This window comes from Oxyura jamaicensis, chromosome 4 (assembly GCF_011077185.1).
Source record: "Oxyura jamaicensis isolate SHBP4307 breed ruddy duck chromosome 4, BPBGC_Ojam_1.0, whole genome shotgun sequence".
Classification (NCBI taxonomy): domain Eukaryota; kingdom Metazoa; phylum Chordata; class Aves; order Anseriformes; family Anatidae; genus Oxyura; species Oxyura jamaicensis.
Window position 1 is genome coordinate 6,463,037 of NC_048896.1, and position 9,865 is coordinate 6,472,901.

At 53.5% G+C, this 9,865-nt stretch overlaps 1 protein-coding gene across 3 annotated transcripts in view; it reads right to left on the reverse strand.

The window, feature by feature from the left end:
- The window catches only part of PCDH19 (protocadherin 19), a 57,730-nt gene extending 47,886 nt beyond the window's left edge, over positions 1-9,844 (reverse strand). For all 3 annotated transcript variants that reach the window (XM_035325357.1, XM_035325355.1, XM_035325358.1), the window contains exons 1-2: positions 7,405-9,844; positions 4,025-4,352 (exon numbers count right to left, since the gene is read on the reverse strand). In XM_035325357.1, coding sequence (XP_035181248.1) covers positions 4,025-4,352; positions 7,405-9,545 — 2,469 coding nt within the window. In that variant the 5' untranslated portion in view covers positions 9,546-9,844. The remainder of the gene's footprint in view (positions 1-4,024; positions 4,353-7,404) is intronic.
- Between the last annotated feature and the right edge of the window lie 21 nt (positions 9,845-9,865).

The window sequence follows — 9,865 nt, forward strand, 5'->3', positions numbered from 1 at the left end:
TGATCCCTGTGCCTGTGGGATGATCCCTGTGCCTGTGGGATGATCCCCACCCCGGGGCAGCCCACGACACTAGGGTGATGTTTCCTGAAGCCCTCTGAGAGAAACGTGGGGTGTCAGACCAGCTGTGGCAACCAGTGCAGCTGTTGCACACATACCGCTTTCTTTTCAAGTCAAAATCTGGGCATGCGAGTGTTACCCAAGGGTGGCCGTTCTGCATGCAAATTGTGTCCCAGGGATCCTAAAACGCTCTGCATTCAGACTGCTCTCCGCACCACCCCAACGCAACGTGCATTTTTATCGAGGAAGCTGCCTAATGGCTCCTATTAATTTTGATTTTTAATCTTCTGGTAAAACTCCCAGCAATATACATGCAAGACCTGACAACAAGCCCTTTTGGTTTCAAAGCTAACTTCTCCTCGGGCTCACCAGGAAGACAAAAGCACCTGGCAGCAGCAAAAGCCCTGCCCGGCAGTGCCCCCGCAGCTCCACGCCTGCTGCTCTTCCACCTGCAGCAGAAACTGAAACACGAACTGGGGCCAAGGCCCGCGCTGCCAGCCGTGCTCAGGGGAGCACTTGGTGCCTCCGCCTGTGGTGGAGGAGATGCTCAAGCACCGCGCCCAGACCCGGCCAAGCCCACCCGGGGCCACTGGCACTGGGACATCCCACACCAGCTCCCCACGTCCTCCTGGCAGCCCTGGCACCGCGCAGCCCAAAAGGGGAGAGCTTTTTGAGGGTTATCCCGCACTTTTTTTGCGTCCTCGGAGCCAGGTTGAAATCCGTGGCTGTTTAATCCTTTCTGGATCAGCAGAGGAACACAGGAGCAGAGACAAACCCAATTACCACTGGCACGGTGTGGCCATGGCTCTGCCACCGCGTCCCGCTGCCACGGCGCAGGAGATGTCTCCCAAAGAGCCGCTCACTCCGCGAATAGCCCATCCCCGGGGACTTTTATTTCAAGGTTCCTGACTGTTAAAGTAAATGAGCCTCACATTAAAGACCAGCTACATATCAAGCCAACACAAAGCCAGCCTCTGCGAGGATGGTGCTCATTTTCAGAGGCAATCACTTACTTGCAGACACGAGCATCATATGCTAACTGACACCGCCAGCTACATGTTTACCTCTGTATTTTATCTTTTATCAGGCGATGCTTTGCCTTCCCATCAGCGCAGGAGGAGAAGTCACTCCTAGGTGGAGCGTTAGCACTATCTCCCTGACACTGACACCTATTAAAGGCTCCCGGGGGATGCGGCGGCCGCCTCATCACCAGAGGCACTTCCAACCAGCCCCGACAAAGTCCTACCGAAGGCGCTGCAGGGAACGATTCAGCTCTGACAGGGAAAGCTAATAGCTTGCTGCCTTCCTGGAGGCTCTGGAAACTCCACACTCCGGCCAGCTTTGTATTTATTAAATCATCTGCACCTGGAGGTGTGCACCACTAGCATATTTCCCAAGGATATGATTACAGTGAGTAGCAACCGCTACCAAAATGACAGAGCCGTGTGGACACATGGCAGCAATGCTCCAACAGCAGAAGCAGGAGGATTTGGGTGGTGGGATTGTGGGAAGGTGACAGAGAACCCAGGCCAGCTCCTGCAGAGGAGGTGGGCAGGAGGAGGACGCATGCTTTGGACACACCTGAGCAGGTGCAGCAAGCCAGGAGGAGCCTCTGTAGGCTGCTCCTGAGATGGTGATGATCAACAACAGCCCCCATCTGCTTTTAGGGCTGTCTTTGGCAGTTTTTGGGTCACCCTGCGTGGTGGGACAGGGCGGACACTGTGGTCACCGCTGAGCCTCCCAGTGCAGCTCTAGGCACCAGGCAGCTTCACCCTCAGGGGGCACTCCGGTTTTTAGGAGCTAGTTGCATCCTAAATGCAACTAGCAAGGGGATAACTGCCCTTGCAATGGCTGGAAACGTACCACCGGGGATTTCCAAACAAAAAATAAAAATAAAAAAACTTCCCTAAAACAATGATCCCAGCAGCTTCCAGTTTCCTGTACAGCATCCCCAGGGAGCGAGCTCACAGCCCCAACATGTCATCGTGCAGGAGGCTGCCGTGCCCCAGATCGGCTCCACACCGTCAGAGCCACGGGAACCCCTCTCCGTTATCTGCCAGGGCTGGGACAGGGCTCTGCAAGAGCACCCAGTGTGGAGGGAGCCAGTCTTTAGGCTGAGCTGGGAAACCTTCAGCTGCCCTCCTGCATGCTTGCGGGGCTGCCAGAGGGCGCATTTTTAGCTGACACTCCAGGGCAGCAAAGCGAGGCACTCATTAAGACAAATTCATTTATCCAGGCCAGGTATCAGCACTTCACATCCTGCCTCAAATGGTCTGGGAGAAGGAAGGGGCAAGCTGGAGGCAGAGGGAAAGGGAAACGTTCCCCTCCTTCTCCCCTGGCCCCACAGTCTGGGAATGCACATTGCAGGGGCTCTGGAGCACAGCACCCCCCTGGCTTGTCATCCCAGTGGCAGCACATCCCAAACCCAAGGCATCGCTGAGCAAGGAGTGCATGTGAGCATCAGTGGGAATCCCCAAACGCAGGGATGATGGTTCCCTGGGAGCAGGCAGCTCTGGGAGCAGCTCTTCTGCTGCGTTTGGCCAGAGTCAGGCTTAACCCAAACCGCTCCGATTTGTGTGGGTGCAAGTCCCTACCTCTCCCCACCAGAGCCTGCTCAGGTCTACGGCTGGGTACTCTCAAGCAGAATTATGTAAGCTCTTATATCCAGGCCATTTCCATCCAGTTATTGCTAAGAAACCCCAACACTGCTTCTGTGCCAAGACCAGGAGTCAAGGCGGTCTTGAGCCCCATGCACCAGCACCCTGTCACCACCACTACCCCCGAAGGCACACGGGCACTCACCTGCGTGCGCTGGCTCCATGCTCAGACACTGGTACTGATGTGGGCTCAGCCAGCCCCAACCTGCAGCCTTGTAACACAGTGAGGAGCCTGAAACACTGGGACAGGAGAGGTTCAGGGTGCGGGAGCAGGCTGAAGCCCACCAGCTGCCACAAGGAGCCAGCCAGCCACCTCCCTGCCACCAGGGAATTAAAAGCTGAACCTCTGCCTTGAACTGCCGATGCCAACACCACTGTGTGACCACTCAGGAGCTGCCTCTGCAGCCTTACTGGAGGCTAAAATACCAGAGTTCAGGGAGCGTTTCGGCCGTACGTATGCTGCAAGATCAGGCCTGCCAGCACCAACCGCTTCCAGCAGCCCTGCAGACTCACACAGCAGGCCGGGCTCTGCTCTCTATAGCGCAAGTATAAATCTAAAGCAGCTCCACTGTCTTCAGGAGCATCATTTTGCATTTACACCAGTACAGCGAACACAAAACAGTGCAAGCCATAAATATTTTAGGTGCTTCTTCAGCTTTGTTATTCCGTTCAAAGCGGGAAACATGACAAACCTTTGATTGTTTTGCTTAATACCAAACAATAATTCAAAGAGAGACAAACAAGCAACGTTAAATGATGCCTGTGATGTACAGGAAAGCCGATGAATTAGAAGAACCTGATGAGGACAGCATGGATCATAGCAGCACCTATACCTGCCTTCATCAGGTATCACACAGCCCTAGCACGCTGGTGCGCATGGTGAGAACACACAGCTGGGCACATGCCTGCATCCCAGCATGACATGCTGCTGGGATGAGTGACGGCCACCAAAGAGACTTCTAAGGACCTCTTAAAATACTCCTGACCACGTAACAGGCACCTCTTCCCTCAAGTCAACACACTCGAAACCCACTTACAAAGCAGCCAAGTCCAGCCTGCTCGAGCTCACAGAGAGCCGTGCCATGCCAGCAACAACCATCCCAGCACCACTGCTGGTTTCTGCAGTGTCCAGGGGGTGAAACACCCACTCGTGACCAGCTGTCAGAGCCAGGCAAACTCACAAGAAGTGGTCACCCACTCGCCCATCTCTCCCACCTGAGCTCCCGGCTCAGCACGCCGTCACTCCCGCGGCACGCACAGCCCGGCTGGGACGGCAGCACCGGCACACGCAAGGCCAGGCGGGCACTCACCTCAGGTAGCGGCATCCCGTTGATGATGAGGTCGGGCTGCTGGGGACTCTGCCCCGCGAATGTGTGATGGTAGATGTGGTTGGAACCAGCGTTCCTGTTGTTCTGGCTCTCCACGTTGAGGAAGGTGCTCTCGGAGCGGCGGCAGCCCAGCGGCAGGGTCTGCTGGTGGTAGTCGAAGTAGTTGAGGGATGAGGTGAGAGAGGAGCAGCTCACAACGTTCATTTTATCCGTCTCCTCCACATCCCGCGGTACCAGGCGGATATCATTCTTGCTTATTTTCTTCTTCTTGCTTGATTTCTTCTGATGCCCGTAGGAGTACTCTGCGATTCTAAGGGACGGAAGCAAAAGGAACAGCTGAGAGCATCCCAAACTCTGCCCCTTAAAAAAACGCTCAGAAACCCAGAGGGCTTGGCCCCATCTCTGTGTAGGTTTCTGAGTCATGCACGTTACGTCACGTTTGGGATCTTGTGGCACGGAATGGTCTTTAGCTTATTTTCGTATGTATAATGTTTTTAGGTCAAACATGAAAAATAAAGGCAAGGGAAAATGCATCTGCTTTTCTCTAGTTTTTATAATTGCTGATATTTAGTTACTGGGAGTAAAGTCCAGCCTGCAGAAGAGAAAAATTGAGATGTTAAAATCCATGAACTGAAAAGGGTACCTGCATTCATTTCCATGTGTAATAAGGATTTAAAAAGTGATTTAATTTGGTCCCCGTAATGAAAATTCAAAATGAATAGCGGATTTTTTCCCAGTTCATTTTCCATAGCAGTAAATAAACCAAACCTAGAGCAGCCCTAGCTGGCAAGCTCTATTTTCTCATACTCCAAAGGCTGTTTGTTTATTAATGTTTTATCCAAAGTGCTCGTATTTTGACTATCTCTTGATAATACCTGATAACTTGAAATCTTTTTTCCAACTGTAACCTATTCCTCATTCACCCCCTGACATACACACACCCTTCTGCTGGGAAAGGCTTTCGTCTTCTAGAAATCGGAGAACAACAACTGTGTTTTGCAAAGAGAAATGATCCTTTTTGACCTGTATTTTGTTGTTGTTGTTGTTGTTGTTTTACTGCAAGCTTGTTTTGCTCTGCCTTTCTTCCCCTCTTTGCTTTCCACCTGGCAAAAGAATCAACTGATGAAGTGCCTTGTTTGTCTTCTACAAAACACCAGAGGTAAAAAAGTTTCCATAAAACACCACAGAGGACATAATGAAAAAATATGACCGCACCTTGTGTTAACTCTGCACACTCAGCTCAAAGTGACTGTGGCTGCTCTTTCCATAGGGGCCAATGCAACCCAGTGAATGCCCCACAGATGCATTTGTGCACGCGCAGCGCTAGGCAGCTCAGTATTTCCCAGGGAAACATATCGGACTGTACCCACAGTCAGAAACACACAATTGAAAGCTGGGAGTTTGCCCCTCTTCTTGTTATGATAACAGCATTAAAAAAAAAAAAAAAAAAAAAAAGAGAGAGAGAAAGAAAAAGAAATCCAATAGCTGCAACAGAAATAATAGGATGAATAAATAATACAGTTTATCTAGAAAGGCAAATATTGGACAAATATTCTTGTTCCACAAAGCTAATTGTCTGGGCATGAAAATGCCACCAAGTCGAACAGCTCTCTCGTATAATCTTATGTGCCTCATAAATTAACACTTTTTATGAAGACTCTCCAGCAGATGTTGTAAAGAACCTTTAAAATAAGGAAATGGTAAGTCTAAATGCACACACAGAACATGGGGAGAGGGTGCCTGACGGCCACAAGGACTGCTGTCTATTACTTCTTCTTTACCTCTGCAGCTGACTTCTCCTGATCAGAATCACACTGATAACAGCCCATGCATTCCCCCGAGTGCGTAAATAAATCAGAAGAAGACAGGGATTTCTGTTGTGCCAACAATCTATATGCTGCTGAGTCGTCTAACAATGCTTGATGAAGCATTAATTGTTTTGTTTACCTAAACGTTTAAGTTTGGCAATGTGAGATCCCAATTATTTCCTGCAGGCATTCATTTTGCTGTCCTTTCTCTATTGACCAATTATTTAATTAAACTGCACTTCATTAATCCCTAAACCATCACAGTAAACCCAGTGCTTATACATATGCGTGAAGCTGTGAGGGGCACTGCCACAACTTGATTTTTATACGTTCAGCTTCTATTCTTGTTTAATGGGCCAAGCTGGCAAAAAATCTGGTATCTTTCGTTTAAAGCTAGGCATCCCATAATACAGCACAGAGCAAGCTTTATTTGCAGATGATTTTTCCCTCATCATCAAAAAGGCTTATAAACATACTTTATGCTGTGAAAACGTGGAACTCTCCAGCATTATTTCTGTGTAAATAAAACTTTAAAGACTGCACATCCCCCTGCACTACGGAATTGCCAGGGGCGATGATACGTTTCAAAGGTAGAGCAAAATTAATTTCCATTCCTCCCATCTGAAATGACTCAGTGCTGAAGGAATGGAGAAGTCATGGCTATTTCACTAGTAACAGGATTAAACCATTTATGAGGCATTGCAGCTGCTCTTTTATGGCATCTGATTGATATTCATGTGTGGTTAGCATTTGTCTACTAACTTGTGTAACACAGAGAATAGTAAAAGGGAGACAATAATCGCGGGGCTGTTACATATTCAGGGGCTCCATTCCACATCTTCGCCTTTCATCGCTGCCCGGCTCCAGGCGCAGGGATGACCTGTCCTCCTGCATTTCGGACCGGGAGCCCACAGTCAGTCAGGGCAAAATAACGCAGCACCGGAAAAATAATTGCTAAAGCCACCACTCGGAGCCAAACTGGCCATGCCGTTTCGCCAGCATCGCATCCGAGGGAGATGGCAGATTTTGGGGAGCGTTTATTCCCTTGGCCCCCATTGTCAGCTGTGGCCGAAAGCTGCATCCGCACCACGGGCGCACAATGACTCCTTTGAGGGGAAAGGAAGGGCCGAAGGGCCCCACTGCACTCGGCCATGCCGCTCGCCCTGCGACGGCCGTGCTCCCACTGGGGCGCGGGTCCCACGGCCACCCCCGGTACACAGGGAACGGGTGTCCCTGGTCCTCCTGCATGGAGCAGGGCGAGCCAGACCCGCACTCGTCTCTCCAGCCACAGCGTGCAGAAGCTAACGCCTGCTGCAACAGATTGTTGTGGAGAGAGATCGCAGCCGTCTGCACCTCGGGTGGGTCTCCATCCGTCTCCCGGAGAAGAACGTTTTAAAGCCTCTCAGGAGATTTCCCGAGAGGGACAAGTGCCTCACTTCTGTTCCTAAAGCAAATTTAAGCCCCCCAGTATACAACAGCAAACGGAAAAGCAACTGTGCTTGCAAAAAGCAAAGCAGACACTGGCAGGCACAGAGAAATAAAGGTGTTCTTTACCTGCAGTTATAGGTCCTGATTTCCTTGTTATCCCTTTTGCACTTTACTGCCACGAAGATCATGGTGACAAAAAGAATGGCAGCAATAGACCCCAGGGCAATAATGAAAATGAGGGAGAGGTTAACAGATCCTATGGACTCCTGGGCATCGAGGGCCGGAGACAGGTATATCAAAATCAAGGCAGAAGCCGACAGAGATGTTTTTCCATGGTCATGAGCCACCACAATCAGCTCGTAGGCTGTCTTTGCATTCTCCCCAAAGGCTCTGGTGGTCCTTATCTCTCCATTGACCTGGTCTATCTCAAAAAATCCTCTGTCTCCTTCCACCATTTCGTAGGAAAGTCTGCCATTTTCACCCTCGTCATAGTCATCTGCCTTGACCACTGTCACCAAGTAGCCGACCCCCGCGTTCCTGGGGATGTACACCTCCGCAGTCCCGTTGACCAGCGGTGGGGCCGTGATCACGGGCGTGTTGTCATTGACATCCAGGACAATCACCCTGACGGTGGCATTGCTCTGCAGAGAGGGATTACCTCCATCCTTTGCCAAGACCTTAAACTCAAAGGCCTTCGTCTGTTCGTGATTGAAGGACCTCAAAGCATAGATATCTCCAGAGTTGGGGTTGATGGAGACATAGGTGAAGACAGGCATGTCCCTGACTTGGGAGGGTACAATCTGATATGAGACACTGCCGTTGAGGCCCAGGTCAGGGTCCCTTGCAGAGACTGAGAGGAGGTAGGCCCCTGGGGTGTTGTTCTCCTGCACGATGACCTGGTAATAGGGCTTGGAGAAGTGGGGATGGTTGTCATTCTCATCGGTGATCTTGACGGTGAAGGACTTGGTGGCCTGTAGGGAGGGTACTCCATTGTCCTTGGCCTGGATGGTGAGGTTGTATTGGTCCCTCTGCTCCCGGTCCAGCCGCCCATCCACCAGGATGGTGGAGAAGCTCTCGTACTCCTGGAGCCGGAAAGGCACGTTGCCCAGGAGCTTGCACTGCACCCGCCCGTTGGCCCCGGAGTCACGGTCCGAGACCCGCACGAGGGCAATGACGTACCCCGGCGGGGCGTTCTCGCTCACCTCCACCAGCTCACTGTTGACAGAGAGCAGGTTGATGAGGGGCGGGTTGTCATTGGCATCCTGCACGCTGATGGTCACTTTGCAATGGGCAGGGATGGAGTTAGGCCCCAAGTCCTTGGCCTGCACATCCAGCTCATAGACATGACCCTCCTCGTAGTCGATGGCGCCGCTGACCGTGATGAGGCCGCTCTGGGGGTCGATCTGGAAGAGCTCCCGGGCACGCTCTGAGACGTAGCTGTGGAAAGAGTAGAGCACCTGGCCGTTGGTACCCTCATCCGGGTCAGAGGCATTGAGGCGGATGACTGGCGTACCCAGCGGGGCGTTTTCGGGCACACTGACAGTGTAGGCAGGCTCCTCAAAGAGCGGGTTGTTGTCATTGGAGTCAATGACACGGATGCTGAGCTCCACCGTGCCGAAGTTGGGCGGGTCACCACCGTCCAGCGCCGTGATCACATAGCTGTAGTGGGACTGGGTCTCGCGGTCCAGGCTCTTCTCCACCACCAGCTCAGCAAAGCGGGACCCATCTCCCCGTGTCTTGGTCTCCAGCCCAAAGAGGTCGTTGGGGGTGATCTCGTAGCTCTGCACACCAAAGCTGCCCGAGTCCGGGTCGTAGGCACTCTCCAGTGGCACCCGGGTGCCGGGGCTGGCAGTCTCTGAGATTTCCAGCTCGATCTGGTCGGTGGGGAAGCTGGGCGCATTGTCGTTGAGGTCCTTGATCTCCAGCTTGATCACGCAGATCTCCATGGAGCTGGACATCACCTCCAGCGAGATGACGCACTTGGGGCTCTGCCGGCACAGCAGGTCCCGGTCAATCTTCTGCTTGGTCACCAGCAGCCCGGACCCGGGGCTGATGTCCACCAGGTGGGGGGCCGAGTTGGAGACCACCCGGAAGGCGGTGGGCTGCCGGGGGTCTATCACGAAGCCGGCGTCCCGGGCGTCCTTGGCGACGTTGGCGATCACGGTGCCGGCCCTCTGCTCCTCCTCCACCGAGTACTTGAGGTTGACGAGGGCTCCGGCGCCGGCCCACAGCAAGGCGGCCCCCAGCAGCGCCGGGAGAGCCCCCATCGCCGCGCCCGCCCCCGACGGCCGCCGCGCCGCGCCCCGACGGCCGCTGGCTTCAGGGGCCCGCCGTCCTCATGCGGGCAGCGCCCGCCGGGCCGGGCCGGAGCGGAGAGGCGTGGGGCGGGCACCGGAGGCGGCGGTATCCCCGCGCCCACGCCAACGCCGCCCGCTTAAAGACTCCGAGCCGGCGGCGCCGCAGATGGACCGGGCATAGCGAGGGGCAGCGGGAGCCGTGCCGTGCCGTGCCGTGCCGAGCCGAGCCGAGCCGAGCCGAGCCGTGCCGAGCCCGCTCCCGCTGGCGCTCGCTGCGGCGGCCGCACGCC